General features: G+C 42.7%; 2 protein-coding genes across 3 annotated transcripts; one reads left to right on the top strand and one right to left on the bottom strand.

Moving 5' to 3' along the window:
• The first annotated feature begins 470 nt into the window (after window positions 1–470).
• On the top strand, window positions 471–12,543 carry slc1a5 (solute carrier family 1 member 5). Its single transcript, XM_052079222.1, has 8 exons — window positions 471–1,136; window positions 5,410–5,452; window positions 5,547–5,615; window positions 5,700–5,866; window positions 6,734–6,967; window positions 7,430–7,624; window positions 7,710–7,844; window positions 9,301–12,543. Exons 1-8 carry the CDS (start codon window positions 622–624, stop codon window positions 9,515–9,517), a joined length of 1,575 nt encoding a protein of 524 aa, XP_051935182.1. The 5' UTR covers window positions 471–621; the 3' UTR covers window positions 9,518–12,543.
• Window positions 12,544–14,407: 1,864 nt separating this feature from the next.
• fkrp (fukutin related protein) lies at window positions 14,408–18,527 on the bottom strand. 2 transcript variants are annotated; one of them, XM_052079214.1, is made up of 3 exons: window positions 17,906–18,527; window positions 16,795–16,880; window positions 14,408–16,729 (listed from the first exon to the last, which is right to left on the bottom strand). In XM_052079214.1, exon 3 carries the CDS (start codon window positions 16,724–16,726, stop codon window positions 15,218–15,220), a length of 1,509 nt encoding a protein of 502 aa, XP_051935174.1. In that variant the 5' UTR covers window positions 16,727–16,729; window positions 16,795–16,880; window positions 17,906–18,527; the 3' UTR covers window positions 14,408–15,217. The 2 variants fall into 2 exon arrangements, with proteins under 2 accessions (XP_051935174.1, XP_051935173.1); XM_052079213.1 differs by having other exon boundaries at window positions 14,408–16,880.
• Window positions 18,528–18,574: the final 47 nt, after the last annotated feature.

An 18,574-nucleotide genomic window follows, 5' to 3' on the forward strand; every position in this document is an offset into this window, starting at 1 on the left:
TTCAAATACATACAGAGAAATACTCTATATACTTTTTTTGGGGTGGGGGATCCCCCCATTCCCCTTCGTTTTTTTGTGGAAAACTCATCCTTTTTTTTTTAAAGAACATTTTAGGTTTAATTTTTATCTTCATCAATGCGTTTCAATTGGTGTCGATTATACGCGGATTTTTGCTATTCGTGGGCCGGTTTTCAACTATGGAAGCAAGTCCTTGCCATTTTATACACTGGATTTTTTAAAAATAAATATTTTTCACTTGAATGTTGAATTTAAAGGTTAAAACAATCAGTGTTAGGAATTTTGATGCAAAAAATCTGTTTGAAATTCAAACTCGGTCACATATTAGAAAGCATATGCCTTCCATTTCCCATTCTTTCTGCTCACAAGGGTCCACACAAGAAGGCAGCCAACCGTACGTATCCATAGTTAAACGAATGCAACTTGGCCCCGCCCCTTTTGACGTAACAACGCATCTTCCCGGCGACGTACTATCGGTGTGTGTCGCTTTGTCGCTTCAATCAAGAAAGGAGCGGCAGTTCACCTCGTGTGTTCTTCACAACTCGCACGATTGATTTCAAAGTTGGAACTTCGTCCCAGGTCAACTTTTAACAAGCCGTAACTATGGCTGACAAACTGGAAGACGTCAAAGCGCACAACGGCGGCGAGGACCCACTGCCCAACGGTTCGTCCCGCGACGTGGGGCGACCTCTCTCCCGACGTGTGAAGCGTATTGTTAGGGACAATCTCCTGGTAATCTTGACCGTGGCGGGCGTTATCATCGGGGTCTTCATCGGTCTCGGCGTGCGTAACGTGGAGCTTTCCCGCACCCAAATCATCTACATCGGCTTCCCCGGCGAGCTGCTTATCCGGCTCCTAAAGATGATTATCATCCCGTTGGTGGTGTGCAGTCTGGTCTCGGGGGCAGCCAGCATCGACCCCAAAGCCCTGGGCAGGCTGGGCGGCTGGGCGATGCTCTTCTTCCTGGTGACCACGTTGATCGCTTCGGCTATTGGCGTGGTAATGGCGTTCATCATCAAGCCGGGCTCGGTGACTCTGACCAAACCTAAAGTGGCGGGCTTGGATGACGGCGTGCCCGAATCCAAAGAAGTCATCGACTCCTTTTTAGACTTGATTAGGTGAGTGAAAGTCTCCAATTTTCCAAGTCCAACGTTGTTCACATGCCCAAGGGGCTTTGTCTCGGGCTCCTCCAGTAAGTCCACGTGAAGCCCTAAACCACATGGCACGGAGAGTATATCTTGCTGCAATGAAGTCATATAGTTGCGTCAGCTCATCTTGCTACGGGCTAAATTTACACTCCTGGCCAAAATCCGGGGGGTCTTATCACACTTATCAGTCCACATGCGAATGTTGCTGTTATTTTATGTGTTTTTTTAAATAACTGACAACTAAAATAAGTTCATATCAGTCATGTTTGGTAGTGGAATAGTTAACAAACAAGCACATGATGTAACATTACAATACAATACATGCTGATTTATATAGCGCTTTAACAACAGCGGCAGCTGTAACAAAGCGCTTAACAAAACCGTTAACAAAGTAAAATGATAAACACAACACATAACATAAAACACGGACAGTCGTGCAGTCATAACCACTTTTCCGTCATACGCTTTGTTGTTTAAAGCAGTTTGAGATGAAAGAGGAGAGAATCAAGGTGTCCTTTCGCCAGTGGATCAGAGACATATGGCTGAAATGTGGGAGTACAGGTTTTTTTTCCAAGGGTAGAATTTTTTTTTTACTAGTAAACAAAACTAATAGTATTGTTAAACTAATACATCAATGACAGTGTCAATAAAAATTATCTATGGAGGTCTATTTTTTTATATAGTTGGAATTATATCTAACGTGAATCAGTGAGTACACTGTACAGTAGTCAGGTAGACATTCAAGTATCTGTACTTTTTTTCTGATGACTCTTTTTTTCACGTCTTAGTTTGTCAAAATAGACTTTGCTTTTTTAAGACTTTTACTGATGTAAACGGCGTAAAGAAGTGCATAGAGAGAGGCAAAGTAAATCCTTGTTGAAATCTCGATTGATAAGATGTTGAAAACTTGTACAACAGAAGCAAAAGCAGAGACAAACATGAACTTGGCAGCATTAACGATGATGGAAACGGAGGGAGGAGCAATATATTCACCATCCATGGCCGTGGTTAAAATCATTTTGACATGGTCAGCTACAAAATTGATTTGGTGAATGCTTTGTCGTCTGCCCACCTAAAAAAAGAAAAAGATTGTAGCGTTCAAAATTTCAGACTAGTACAGGGGCAAACTCATGTTTGTCGGGCCACATTGTAGCTACGGTTCCCCTTGGAGGGTCGTGATTACTCTGAATTTTGTGAAACCATATGAATGTTTAACCACCTCCACATATTGCATACACAACGAACAAAAAAAGAGATGGATAACCAGTTTTGACATCAGAAGTCAAGAATAATGAATTGTTCAAACATTGTATTTATTTCATTATATATGACAATTTGACATTTTGGTTCAGACTTTAGGAAGCTCCATGGAAGTTGACGTGCTTGAATCGCTTTCGCGGGCCACATAACATGATGTGGTGGGCCAGATCTGGCCCCCGGGCCTCGACTTTGACACTTGTGGTCTAGTATGAAAGAACACATACATTCCGGTGCAATTTAAAAAAAAAAATTATCATTAGCTAACCAAGCAATTAACTTTCAGTGTCCTCGGTTATCAAAGCGAGTCTTGTTTTACTTTTGCACAAAATAATCCTTCACTAATTGTACATGTTCAACCACCAGGACTGACTTGGACATTAACAAACAATCGCATTAAACTTGACAAACACCGTGAGGCATAATTGTCAAAACAAAAAGCGGTACCGTTATATTTGCTTAATAGACGGCTGCTAGCTAGTTGCTAAGATTAACGCTGCCGTATACGGTGTCATTGTAGTTCTGTGATATTACCGAATGACAGCACAGTCTGTATCCACCGAATAATACGTGGACGTTCCTGTGCATATGGCCATTTACATTTACATTGACTGTTGGGACAAACCTGTTCATTAAAAACCAGGAAGAAGCCTAACAGTGCGGTGTCACTACATGGAAACAAATTTACACAATTGGACTACGAATAGAAAGGGGGACTTTGCAGTGTTCATATGTTAATTGGTGGCTCAAGTTTGTTATGGCAGTTGTATGCAAAGGATGTGGTATCAATCATGTCTTAACAGGTTTTCCCATTGGAAGTAATGTAATCATGTGAAGTGAATGAATTTATTTTGTTGCTATCGTAAAACATTTATTAACATTAATATCACGTAGAGAAGTAGTATTTGAACTGACATTCCTAACTGTCACGCGGGTGTTAAGTATAACTACCACTAACAGTGTAAAACACAATCAAACTTGTTTTTAGTCGAGGTCAAATGCTCTTGAGGTTCAATTATAGCCCGCAGGCCATAGGTTGCTTAGCCCTGACGTAGAAAGACATACATGTGACTAAATGTGACCTCAAATGAACACTGTTACTTCCAGAACAATACTGTACTTGTATGGAAGAACACTAGTTTAGTCATTTGGCATGGAAATGTAGACATTGTTATAGTTCTGCTAACTTGTGCAAGAGGGCTGGGGGCTAAATGAATAACGAGGGAATGCATCCAAGCAAGGTATTCACATAAGCTCACACTGAGCCTTCATGATAATAGAACAGCAAGACAAACCCGTGTGTCTCATTATAGTGAGCCCTCTCGCGTGGTTCCCTGCCGTCTTTTGATAAGAGAGCTCATGTGGGAGCATGGCTAACGCTGTTCAACCACGTGTAAAAAACAAAACAAAGAGCTGTCTTGCAGGTTCGACAGTCTTTATTTTGTACATATCACTGCAACACTTTCTGGAGACACACACAGCTGTTGACTGTTCGCACCTACTTATGTTTATTTTTCCCGCTGAAAAATCTCAACAGGATAAACCGTCAAACCACTAGCGGTGACTCTATAAATGCTGGATACTTGGCAACGGGTAATGAGTAATACCTGGCTTGTTATTGATAGTACGAGAGTAGCCTGTACTACCGGAGTACACATTCTACATACTTAGCCCATAAAGATGATTCAGATTCTCTGATTTTGATTAATGAGCTCAGAAGTTGACATAGTTTTACATACCCCTCGGAAGCAATGTGCGCAGTCTCTAGGGAAGTGCATCTCTTGAGTAAAGACGATTCAATATGTATCTGCATAACGGGGTGCGATACAATACAATACAATACATGCTGATTTATATAGCGCTTTCACAACAGCGGCAGCTGTAACAAAGCGCTTTACAAAACAGTTAACATAAAGTAAAATAATAAACACAACACATAACATAAAACACGGACAGTCGTGCAGTCCTAACCACTTTTCCGTCACACGCTTTGTTGTTTGAAGCGGTTTGAGATGAAAGAGGAGAGAATCAAAGTGTCCTTTAACCAGTGGATCAGAGACGTCATGCTCAAAATGTGCACACGTCGGCTACAAGCTAAGTTTCAAAGTCAACAAGAAGCTGTAGCATCCATTGACGAAAAAAGAGATTGGTTCACTTCTCCTGTCCCATGGAAATCCATTTCAATTCCAAGCGGCAACTCACGGTTCCAAATACGCATCGGCGCTCTTCGCCAACGCTCCTCTCTCCTCATCCTCAACTTCAGCGGCCATCCATCCAGCCGCACCAACGCCAACTGTCCAACAGCGCTGACATAGCCACTGAACAAATCGGGGTTGTGAAAAATGCTGCCCATTACTGGCGCAAAAAACACAAGCGCCCCAGGTCTATCCAGCATCGACAGTCAATGGCGCCGACATTCCTCCCAATCAAAATCTGTGCTGGTACAGGCGTGCTGCCGAGAAGGCGCAACCACCAAGCACAGATACTGCTCCTTTGACGAATGTCGTGGCCAAAAAGCGCTGAAAACAGTCCATAACAGGTCCACACAATGAAACAACAAACAACATGTGACAAAACAAAAGACAAAAACAGCAAAAAAGAACAAAAAAGCAAGGCTCTTGAAGAGCACTTGCCGAAGGCTGCCTACTCGGGCGCCATCTTGGGGAAAAAAAAAAAAACGATACGATTCAAGACAGTACGTTTCAGTGGAATGATTTAGATCGATTCAATTTAACTCGCATCTTTTCAATCAAAATTGATTTTCAAATTCAAATTAATTTTTGTTACGCTCCTAATTCCTTCCCATATTGTTGGGGGAGTTGCATTAACGTGTGTGTGTGGCTTTAACTGGCCTGGCTTTGCCAATTCAAAATGAGTTACTTGTTGTCCTTTTAATAAATGCAAACAGGACTTCATCTGATTTTCATCAGGATCATGTGATGTTGTGGAATGCCATGTTTTTATGATTCTTTTGTTTGCGCAACAGAAACATCTTTCCCTCCAACTTGGTGTCGGCTGCCTTCCAGTCGGTATGTGCTGCATCTTATAAAATTTTAACGAACAAGTTCAAAAAGTTTCCTCGAGTTTGTCAAGCTGACAAAGCAAACTGTCTCTCCTTTGCAGTATGCGACGAGCTACAAGCTGGTCAGCACAAATAGCACAAATGGAGTCCGTAACATAACAGTGGAAAAGGTGCGTAGGGCAACATGATTGTACTAAATAAATTGCTTTGAGAATTGTTGTTTGAGTGTCTACTAATCTTGTGTATTTATGCAGGTTCCCTTTGGCACCGACCAGGATGGGATGAATATTCTGGGTCTGGTGGTGTTTGCCATTGTGTTCGGTGTGGCGTTGAGGAAGTTGGGGGAGGAAGGCGAGATCTTGATTAAGTTCTTCAACTCATTCAATGAAGCCACCATGGTGCTGGTCTCGTGGATCATGTGGTAAGGCATGTCTCTCCCCTCTGTTGACCCTTTTCCATTGGCAAGACCATGTAGTACAGGCATGTCCAAAGTCCGGCCCGGGGGCCAAATCTGGCCCGCGGTCGAATTTCATCCGGCCCTCGGCCCCTGTCATAAAATCAGTGCCGTCTGGCCCGCAGGTTGGGCGCAATGGAACACGTGTTGCATTGACTGAGGTCTCGTAGACTGGGGAGTGATGTTTCATAGAGTACTGCTTCCCTCTAGTGGCTAAATGAGTAATAGCATTCACTAAATGAGTAATAGCATTTAGACACTAGAGGGCATCACTCACGAGTTAACAAGACATCACTCCGTGTTTATACTGACTGATATGTCATATTTCAAATGATCCTTGCAGTTGTGGATAGGTGTATTGCTTGTTCATTTCCCCGTTATTCGAGTCAAAGGTTTTGTGACTATTGAAAAGTCATGGTGATACATTTTATGTTTTAAATCAATCCATTTGCACTCAGGAGACTTCCGTTTAAGAAAAAGTCAAGTGAATAAGCAGTTGCATGTGATATACCTGTTTCAAATGAACCAAAAGAAATTCTTAAGATTGTTGAAATTAAAATAAAAATGGAAATGTGAAACAGACTGGCTTACTAAAATTTGTTGAACAATATTGTTGTTCAATGTAAAGAATGTCAGCCAAGGTCGGCCCCCCGACATTTTACCACATAAAATCTGGCCCCCTTGGCAAAAAGTTTGGACACCCCTGATGTAGTATGTCCAGTACCTGATTAGCTGGTGTTACAGTGATAAGAGCTAAGCAATGATAATTAAAAAAAAAAAACACCATGACTCCCCTTAACAACCTTTGTTTAATATCCTCCCGTCTCTCTCCAGGTATGCCCCTGTCGGTATCATGTTCCTTGTTGCTGGCAAGATTGTTGAGATGGAGGACGTTGGTATGTTATTTGCCAGTCTGGGAAAGTATATAGCTTGCTGCGTTGTTGGGCACGCCATCCACGGCCTCATTGTGCTGCCCGGCATCTACTTCGTCATTACAAGGAAGAACCCGTTCACCTTCCTATGGGGAATATTCACAGCTCTGGCCACAGCCTTTGGGACATCCTCCAGGTAATGAACTGGCTCATTCTTAACAGTTGGAGCCAGTGCAGAACAGTGATTCAGTGTTCTCTGTAATGGATAGCATATTGGGGATGATGCACTTGGTAGTGTAGTTGTTCAAATTCAAACAATTCTCAGTGTGCAGTCTCCCTTTACAATACAATACAATACAATACAATACAATACAATACAATACAATACAATACAATACAATACAATACAATACAATACAATACATGCTGCTTTAGCCCTGAATCAGCTAGGATAGGCTGCAAATCCACCCTGTAAACTATGCCTGAATGGAAGCAAACCGATTATTGAACAGATAGGGCCCAAGGACAAAAGTCTGCGGAACACCACCCCTTGTATAAAATTGGTTGGAAACTAAAGCAGCAAACCAAACCAGGGATGTTGGATTCATGTTTTTTTTTTGTACACCCACAATGGTGTACTCTCATATCCACCCCGCAGCTCTGCCACGCTTCCACTTATGATGAAGTGCGTGGAAGAAAATAACGGCATCTCCAAGCAGATCAGCCGCTTCATCCTTCCCATCGGCGCCACCGTCAACATGGATGGAGCCGCCCTCTTTCAGTGCGCGGCTGCCGTTTTCATTGCACAGCTCAACGATTATCCTCTCAACTTCATCCAAATCGTTACCATCCTGTATGTATCCCAAGTACCCGCAAAAGATTTTGTGATGGTCGTGAATTTTGGAGTTGTTGATGCCTTTCTTCTGCCGCCTAATCAGCGTGACTGCCACAGCATCCAGTGTTGGTGCAGCAGGAATACCCGCTGGAGGGGTGTTGACCTTGGCTATCATCCTGGAGGCAGTCGGTTTGCCCACCAACGATATCTCCCTAATCCTGGCAGTTGACTGGCTTGTGTGAGTATACAACACTGATAGCAGCAGCACATTTTCCACTCATCGGTGTCTTTTGCGTTTTTCATTTTTGACACTTTTCCAATGGAGAAAAAAAGGTAGTACAAGATAGTCTTTGTAGTACCTGGTCATCTTGTAATACCTGGTCAGCTGGAGTCTATGCATGCTGGGTTGATACCAAATGGATGATATAAAACCCACTGGTCATCCATTGGTTGAGCAGATTTGACCAATTTTAGCTCATCTGGTATTGGCTCTGAATGCTCCATTATTTGATTATTTTCCTTCCATTATGTTTTTGTGGAATGTATCTGTTCTGAAATCCTGACTGTATTGAGGAAATATGTGGTTAATAACTTTTTGTTAAAGGGCTTTGATTGTATATTTCAATACCTAAACGTAAAAGAAGAGAAAAAGTCCCACTGTGTATCTTAATGCTACCCAACAAGGCAAAACGCCATAGATGGGATAACGAATATCTTCCGTCACTGTATATCCCTATCAGCGATCAAGTTGTGGTGTACACTGAGAATAATCGCAGCCAGTATATTCCTTGTGCATTGCAAAAAAATGACTACAATTAATGCACCTGACTGACTTGTTTATGAAACTGTTCGTTTGCCTCTATTTCTGTATTAACTTGCCCGCAAGTGGCCAAGGCACAGACAGCAGAAAGAGCAACACAATGTCCAAGTGAACTGAAAAGCAAAATTGTGACCAAAAACTGTGTATTTATTGCCATTGTGTTCATCATGAATATGTCCTTTGATGAAGTACAATGCAATACAATACATGCTGATTTATATAGCGCTTTCACAACAGCGGCAGCTGTAACAAAGCGCTTAACAAAACGGTTAACATAAAGTAAAATAATAAACACAACACATAACATAAAACACGGACAGTCGTGCAGTCCTAACCATTTTTCCGTCACACGCTTTGTTATTTGAAGCAGTTTGAGATGAAAGAGGAGAGAATCAAAGTGCCCTTTAACCAGTGGATCAGAGACGTCATGCTCAAAATGTGCACACGTCGGCTACAAGCGAAGTTTCAAAGTCAACAAGAAGCTGTAGCATCCATTGACGAAAAAAAGAGATTGGTTCACTTCTCCTGTCCCATGGAAATATTATATTTATATATATACATGGAAATCATATTTAATAAGTAAATATTAAATGTTCAAGGCATTTGAACAAGAAAAGTAGGGCTTATGACTCTTGATGAGTCATACGGTGCTCGTTTCAAAGTGAATAATAAATGAACAGAACAAATGTAAATTGATAGCAAGAACTCTGTACAACATAGGGGGATTCTGAGTACTGTAGGTGTACATGCCCGTCAAGAATTGGAACTTTTCAGACGCTGTCTTTCACTCGGTATCGCGAACACAAATGTGCTTGTTTTCGTGTACAATTCTTAACTGGTTGCTGTTAATAATTTTCCCATCTTTGTTATTCAGTGACCGCACATGCACAGTACTGAACGTGGAAGGCGACGCGTTTGGCGCAGGACTCCTGCAGTTTTTAGTAGACCGCACGTCCAGACGAGAGGAAATCACGGACCTGGGCGAGGTCAACAGCATCACGCGCCCGCCTGAACACTCGCCGCTCATTGAGATGAAAGGTGTCGACCAGACCGACAACAGAAACACCCAGCGGGGCTCTTTGGCCGAGTAATGGAGGTGCGGAGATCACACTACCGTGGAAACTGCTAATAAACACGATGGACCTCTACCCATTTGAAAAAGTTTTGTGAACGCTGCCCGTTTACGATTTTACGAAGTACATCTTTACTTCATAAAATCGTAAACGGGCGCATTCTGGTATTTGGACAATCCATCAGGGATATATGAATGTTGAAGAGCAATGATTTCCTTAATGAACTGTATGTCCCAAATAATAATAATAGTAATTTATTGGAGGTTCTTCTATTACAATTTACATCTCTCCTTTACTCTTGCGTCGCTGGCCCCGCGCAGGATAACCATCGATGATCATGTTTTAATTGAAGGTTTATGGCAAATGAGCATTGGGAAGCTGCTTTTCTTTTCCATCATCTTCATCCCTAACTGATGTTTTTGAAAACTTTTTGAAAATGTGTGATATGGTGTTTGTACTGTAGCGGTGACTAGGTCTAGCATACGTAGTTTCCATATACTCCACTCATAACATTGGGAATATCTGTCCTTTAAAGGGGGAGTTTGCAGTTTTTAGCCTCACTTAACCAATCGCTAGTCAGACCGAAGCTGTGCCTCTCACTGCATGAATGAGCACCATTCTCAAAGACGGTGATTCATAATGGTATGCATTATAAAGGAAGTCACAAAAAATGCTGTCCATCTTCAAACAAGATAGTGTCAAGAAGCCATGTTAGCTTTTGTAGTGGAGGGGATTTATCCATTTTCTGATGGCCCTCCTTGGACGCAAGTTCTTTTTTTTGTTTCTCTATAAGGTGAAAGAAGACCCAACACCACGTTGTCTTTTCTGCAGTTTATCACAACACTATACGAATTGATTCGGGCTCCTGAAAGTCTGATTTCATCAGGAATCGAAGGAAAAAATACAGTCTCACGTTTATATAGGCCAAGTATGTTAATGAGGAGCGTGTAGTCCTTCCCCTTATGTAAAAATCCAGACTTCCTCCTGTTGTGCGTAAATCCCAAGAAACTTGACAGCCTTGAGGGACTCAGCAGAGATGGGGGTGCGAAAGAAGACACTTGGGGGGCTGTTAAATCACTCAAAGGGGAATAGGATATAAACTTAACACTACATTCTGTTTTAACAGATGTTCAGTAAAGAGACTGGGATCAATAGTACTCATAGCAAGGCGAAAATCCGCCACATCAGCAACACAGATACTCAAGATAAACATCGAGGGGCACTAAAGGTGATTGTAATCACAGTGAGCAGTAAATACCTTCAACAACATTTTTTGTTTCTTTCAGATAAAACTAACAGAGAGGAATCATTCCTTCACGCTAGCCATGGTTGCTATGTTAGTAGCATGACTTCAGGGTAATACAAGGTTACTATTACACTAAATATGTTAGCAAACAAGGGATGAGAATTACAATTATTTTACAGAGTTAGATATTCCAAATAGTTCCAGAAAAGATCCCGAATCCCAAGCTAGGAGGACAGTCGAGGCCGTGCGGGTCACTGGCATGCCAGTTGAAGGCAAATCTCTTGCGTCTGATGTTTATTCTTCCTCGGGTGCGCTGGTTACTAAAAAAAAAACTGCAATCTCTCCCTGAATGCTGGATCCGTTGGACTGTTTAAAATAAGTGATTTTGTTTTTATAGGATGGGAAATTCTCTCAATGTTTTGAACTTTGTTTCGAGCCATAGCGCAGTGGACGTAGCCCATGTTTGACTCAACGTTTTTCAGAATTATGGATACATTTTTTGGCATGTCTTTGCATATTGCTCTTATTAAGGCATGGTGGAACGAGAATCACGATTTTTGACCTGTGACCTCACTGTGACCTTCACTGACTTGTGAGTAGCAGAATGGCGCCACACAAAATAATATAGAACAGACGTTTAGCTAACTGTTGATGTGAGTTAGCTCAACTTGTGTAAACCTGCACCACACACACACACACACACTTCTATTTGTATTGAAAAGGTTAACAATTAGAATTGTCAGGCCCAACATGTTTCTGAGAGGATTGAGGTGGAAATATCTCTCACACAGCACAAGATAATAGTTTAGGATAATCTTTTAAAGACAATCAGTTGTCTGGGCTGAGCTGAATTCGATCAGAAGGGTACTAAAAATGCTCATATTTGGCCTGATTATCGGCAGGTTGGTACCATGCTTAAGACGACAAAATTGTAGAAGAGTCAATCAACAATGTTTCACTTGTCTTCAGTCAAGTAGTGCACTCACTAGTGTAAAGATGCATTCGATTTTTTTTTTGTCCTCAGAATTAAGTCATTTTCCTGTGCATGGGGGAAAAAACGAACTATAATGCTAATGCTCTCTTCTATGAGCTAATGTACCAAAGCCAAAACGCACAGTGGATTACAAAAGTCAGATGCCACTATACCTCAAGTTGAACTCTTGCTTGCAGACTATTTTTTTTCTATTGAAGACCAAAAAAATCCCATTGAATCACTTGGCGAGATTGCTTAATTCCTTTTTTTTTTTTTTTGCACAAAGGTTTTGTTGGCATTATTTAGTTAGTTATCTCGCCCAAAGGTTTTACTCAAATGAATCAAATATCCAAAGACTTGTTCTTTCGTGTGCCACCTCAGAGCTGATTAATTTATATGCTATATGGTAAATATTATTTGGTATAATTCATGTTTAATGAATTTGGTAACTTCAACAATCCATGTCTACGAGTTGCTCCCATTTGGTTCCAGGAACCCCACACCTCTGCTTTTTCTCGCGGTCTATTACAAACAGGTTTTACAAGGGAGTGGCAATCTCACAAGTTGTAGTCGAATTCCTGTGGTTATCTTTGAAAATATCAAATCCATTGACTAATGAAACGGGAACTAAATGAAAGGTCACATTTCCCCAGTGTGGGACAAATAAAGGTTATCTTATCTTACCTCTTATCTTTATGCTGTTACAAATGTGCGGACGCTATAGGTGCAGCCAATACAAAGAACTCCATTGTTTTATATTTTGATGTCTACATATGGGGAGAGGGTAATGAAGTATTTTCAGCTGGAAGCAATAAAAAAAAAATTGTGATTGGTTTTGTGAAGCATCATTTTTACGGTCCTGTTGTTTCTTTGCAAACTAAAGATGTCTGAAGCATATTGCCGTTTATCTGTGAGATTATTTTCCTCCAAAGCTCCCCCCAAAACACTTGCGATGTCGGCCTTAAGTCAGAAGTACTGTGCCAAATGGTAGCCTACATCCAAGCCCTGCTGTTTATAAATTGAGCAATTATAGGAATGGGATCAAATATATAGTGTACTGCATCGACAGGTGCAAAGCTACTTACTGGAATTAGGACACCCTGTGTGCTACTTGGCAGTGACAAAATATACCATCACATCTTGTGGTACAGAACTCCTCCCATAGAATGCGCCACCTTGTGTTCATGAGCAAGTCTAACCACCATTATACAGTCGAATGGATGGATGATTTATTTATGACAAAGGGGTTGGGTTTTTTTCACAAGCAGGAGACGCAAACATTGCTTTGGTATAGTGCACTTATTTTTCTCCATACAAGCACTCCAAACTACCAACAGCAGCAAAGACATTTCAGTTCACCTGGAAACAACAATGTAGTAACAGATTCAGGTGTGCAAAAAAAAAAACATTTTCTCAAATCAGTGCAAACCAATGCTATGAGTGATATGAATCCACATAAAAAGGCATGTAAAGGTGAAATGTACTTATTGTCCAGTAATCAATAGCGAAAATGTACACCATATATTTTTTTCCACAGTTGTACCACATCCACATTTAGAACATGTATTGTGAACCACATATTTGCAAAAAGTCATTTTGATGATAATATTTCCCTCATTACATCACTTAGTTCGTTCCATCCATTATCCCGAACCGCTTCTCCTCACAAGGGTCGCGGGTGTTCTGGAGCTTATCCTCAGCTGTCTTCAGGCAGTAGGCGGGGTACACCTAAAAGTGGTTGTCGCTGGTCACGCTTACATTAACAACCACTAAGACTTGCACCGAAAGACAATCTAGAGCAGGGGTGTCCAAAGTCGGTCCTGGAGGGCCGCTGTCCTGCCTGTTTTCCAGCTCTCCCAGCAGTGACACACCTGATTCAAATGATCAGCTCATCAGCCAGCTGTGGAGCAGCATTAGAACAATCCTGATGATGTGAATCAGGTGTGTTGCTCCTGGGAGAGCTGGAAAACAGGCAGGACTGACTTTGGACACCCCTGATCTAGAGCATAGGTGTCGAACTCAGGTCCTGGACGGCCGCTGTCCTGCATGTTTTCCAGGTCTCCCTGTTGCAACACACCTGATTCAAATGATCAGATCATCAGCAAGCTCTGCGGGAGCCTGACATTGAACCTGTTCATTTGAATCAGGTGTGTTGCAACAGGACACTTGGAAAACATGCAGGACAGCGGCCCTTGAGGACCGACTTTGGACACCCCTGAAATATGTTCAATTAAACTACGGTGAAAACCAGCGTACCCGGAGAGAACCCACGCAGTCACGGAGAGAACATGCAAATTCTGCACTGGAAGGCCGGAGGGTGGATTCAAACCCTGGACTTCTATACTGTGAGGCAGATAATAATAATAATAATAATACATTTCATTTTATAAGCGCCTTGTGCTAATCAGTCATCTACCGTGCCACCCACTGTTGCTTTTATCCAGAGGTGGGCGTGCTATCAGTCCGTCACTGTTTCTGTCAGTATTTCATGGCGACTCATGGCAGTCCGTCTCTTGTCGGATGATGTTTTACTGTGTGTCAGGTGCACGGCACCTGCGTGTTTATGTACTGGTAAGTCCGTTCTCTATGACGTCTGGCTTTCGCCGACGACTTGGACTGACTGAGCCGACCTGAAATACTGACGACCGCTCATTGACGGACTCACCAGACTGACAATGTCCACCTTGGCTTATATCTAAAGCTCAATTCATTAGTTCTTGCTTTTTGGCATGTTTTTGGACTTGAAAATTATTCTCTGTTGTAAAGATGAACAAATATTAAATGACAAAATATTGTAAAACAGTCAAATGTCTGTAATTCACATCTTTGTTGTAAACATTAAGGGACCAAAAAAATAAAATAATAATAATAATACATTTTATTTATAAGCGCCTTTCAAGACACACAAGGAAGTTCTTATTCATTAGCCGGATCCTAATTAATAATATTTCCATTCATTTCAATGGGAAAAGATGATTTGAGATACAAGTGGTTTGAGTTACTAAGATGGTCACGGAACAAATTAAACTTGTATCTCAAGGCACCACTTTACTGTACTGTCAAGTCATGATCACCTTTTTAACAAACTGGAGGAAAAAAAAGATTTTGGGTAAAAAATTGGATATTCGTCTGTCTCCCTTTGTTCGTGTATTTATTCTGTATGTATTTGTGAGCAACCAGTACCAAACTTGACCATGCTCAGAAAGAAACATCACAAAGGTAAGAAACGTGTCTAGTGGCCTGAAGCTTGCCACCTAAGATTGTCTATCTACTATCTTTTTAAATGGTCTGGGCTGTCACTTTCATAACACTCTTCTATTTTAGGTACTCAAAACACTTCCTGTTTACCTACTGACGCAACATCAGGAGCAACTGGGGGTTCAGTGCCTTGCTCAAGGACACGTCGACAACGTCACAATGGCCGGGTTTGAAGCCCCAACCTCTGGGTCGGGAGACGACCACTCTACCACCGAGCCATACCAAACATACAAATATGCTCTCATAATTTGGCCCGGTCCAGCCTTTTTTTGGCAGGGTTGGGGTACTGGGGGTTCTCGACAACCCCTTCTCCGAACTTGAGCTCCAAGAAGGCGCGTTGGTTATTCGGACCATAGGCATTGATGCCCGCAAAGGGCATGGGCACGAGCGGCTGCAGAAAGTGCTCAGGAAACTCCATGTCCTGCTTGTGCTCGGTCCACGTATCTTTGGTCATGACGCCATTACGGGGGTAGAAAGGCCACAGGTCCACATGCAGGTGGTTGGCCTCGCTGTACTGCACCCTGTAGAAGTCGCCCTCCACCGCACGTTCCCACACATAGCCATTGGCGTCCACCAGCGAGCCAGAATCCAAGTTCTTCAAGTGATCGCAGTTGGGCACGTCCTCCAGGTAGATTCCCAGGTCCACGTCGTAGTCCCACGGGATGATGTCCTGGTGGCGGACGGCGCCTAGCAAAGTCCCGCCTTCGAGCCAGTAGCGCACACCAGAGCTCTCCAGAATGTTGATGACGTATTTGGTAGTTTCTCGAAGTGCGCGCAGGCAACACGGAGGCGTCCAACGATCCAGATAGAGGTAGTCCGGCGTGTCGTCCTTCACTGTGCCGAAGCAGCGGGGCGTCTCCTTGCTGCAGCCGTGCCACTGCTCCTTCCCATCTGGCAACATGAGACGCTTCAGACCGAAGCTCCTCATCAGCTTACCCGTGGACTCCTTCAGCCGAGTGTCTGCTTTCCACTGGTTGTGAGCTGAGCTGAAGAGGGGCCGGTGGTTGGCTGAAAAACACGGGCTCTCCAGAAGCTTCACCTTCCAGCCCCTCAAAGTGGTCTGGATGAAGAGCGAGGGGAAGAGGGGCCGGCCGAGCGGCACCGAGAGATTAAAGAGATCCTCCGTGCGGATGAGTACCACAGCATCGCCATGCAAGGCCGTACAAACGCTGCCACTGCTCCCAGACGCGGCGGTAGAATAAGTGGCGGTCCACTCGCGGAGGTTCACCCTCAGGTGGAGACACTGCACGGCGGATCGAGCCAGAACGGGTGAAGCCACCAGCCTCACAGGACCACCACCCTCACCTTCCAGCTCCTTAATCAGCCTCTCAATAGCTCGAGACGGCTCCAACTCTACACCGTCCGGTACGAGAAGCACAAAGTCCGTCTGGACGTGAAACTCGGGCCTGTGTGCTTGCGGCGGCTGGTCTGGGCTTGGGGAGAGCACCAGCATGCGGCAGCCATCGGGCAACTCCGGAGGCGGGTACGGAGGCGTGTCAGCCACAACCAGGAAGGGAAGCTCAGGTCTTTGTCTCAGGAAGGAATTAGCGACATCCCCGACGTAATTCTCAAAGTTTTCAAACTCGCGGAGGAGCACAGTCACGCGTGGGCTACGATTATTATTTGACACGCCGGCAAGTCCGGGCTCACCTCTCGGCCCAAGTAATCCGGCTACGCCTCCCCCCAGAGCGGAGGCGGGGAAAGCAGCTTTCCTGGTGGCCCTGCCATGTTCTTTCCTCTTCTCCATCATTTGCTGCTGTGCCCGAGACACATAGTAAAGTATAAGGAGGTTGAGGATGATGGCCCCAGTTAACACACCTTGGCATAAAGTGATCCGCATGGTGACAAGGTACTGTTTGAAAGAACTCCAACCCTCAGGTCCCCATTGGTGTCACAGGACAGGGCTGGAACAGAGAAGAAAAGCATTTGTACTATGTTTTCAAGGACGCTGAGCCTCATAAGTGTTGAGGATTTAAGATGGAGCAAATTTTGGCTCCCCGAACCCACACCCCTCGTCAGAAGGAACTTTTATCTTCTTGTTATATATATTTTTAATTTAATTTAATTTTTAAAAAATGAAATCTTATATGATGAAGGCATGCTGCAAAGGTGACCCATCTCATGTTGTCACATTCTGCATGAATGCATCGTCAGTTGTCACTCTTGGTAAGTATTGGGACCCTACTGGAGTACATCAGCTTATTTCACATAGTATTATTATTATTATTATCTTCTCTACGTTTTTTTTCTTTTCTTCTCTTTGATATTTGCTGTGCTGACCTGTCTGCCCATTTGCACACACATTCCAGCAGACAATTTCATGCAGTGACTGTCAAAATGTGGTGGTGTGCAGTCTTCCTCTTGTGGTATGCAAAAGAATAATCAGCTAAAAACACTACAGTTGTATTTAACTTTTTTTGCACATTACAATTACATTTAAGCCTTTTAATTTTTTTAATTAAATCGTAATTTATGGAAATGTTTTTCCCTTAAGTGCTCTAATCTTCAAACTGTCACATTTTGCTGATGCGGGGCTCAAACCTTCAATGTCTAAATTTGGTCTATGTTATATATTTTCACAAATCCATACTATTGATCAATGCTCACTTCGGTATATAATTAATTTCTTTACAAATTGTTAAAATGACCTGCACTCTGACGATGCAGTGTTAATGGCTCAACAAGCATGCCGTTGTTGTTGTTTTTTTTGTTTTGTTTACTAAAACGTCATGTTTTGGAGATGTGAGGTTTCTGCCCGACGGCGGCGATTGTGTTTTTTTTATTGTAATATATTCTTATAATTTGACCTCACGTGACAGAAAGGTTCTAATTAAACAAATTAGTTCATTATTAAATGGAAAAATCCTCCGATGCAATATTTGAGTCTTCACATAGGTTTATTACTATCATTTTCACTGTCATAACTCACCAACAGTTGAATGCAGTCATTATTTCTTCTTTGCACACATTTGTAGGTCGCCTGTCAATTCATCGTGACTTGAATCGGCTTCACACGAGCACTACATTGGGTCACAGCCCTGGTAATTTTGCTTTTTTGCCTAACGTGGCAAGGGTGTGGGTGTCAGTTAAATGGCATTTCAAACTACATCGTGTCCGGACATGGCAAAACGTATTTAAGCATCTGTACATGGGGCAACGTAGAGGAAGTGGAAACAGACTGAGGGTAGCCGTCCAGTGTTTCGCCTTAGCTAAAATGCTAGCTTTCGATCGTCAGCATCGCTACACCGACAACGTAATTGCTTCCGGTTTTTGCAATTCAAAATATAACCTAGGACCTAAATGAAATTGACCGCTCAAACTAGCACAGTGTTAAAATGCGCTAATCTAGATCCAATTTCGATATTGGATTAATAGAAGCTTGTCGCCACAAAACCGGAAATCAAATTGTTTGTTAGTAGTACAAATTTCACCAACAAAACATTCCTCGCTTCATGAAATGGCAGGAAACGATCTCGGCGGGCGACGCACTCGTTGTGTATTACAGAAAGTCTGGCCCAATATTTGTCCCTTACAGTTGGGTATTTCCAGTAGCAAACACATGATAGGGGAAACAGATTAAGGATCATCAAAATAAGAG

Source organism: Hippocampus zosterae, chromosome 10, assembly GCF_025434085.1.
Source record: "Hippocampus zosterae strain Florida chromosome 10, ASM2543408v3, whole genome shotgun sequence".
Taxonomy (NCBI): domain Eukaryota; kingdom Metazoa; phylum Chordata; class Actinopteri; order Syngnathiformes; family Syngnathidae; genus Hippocampus; species Hippocampus zosterae.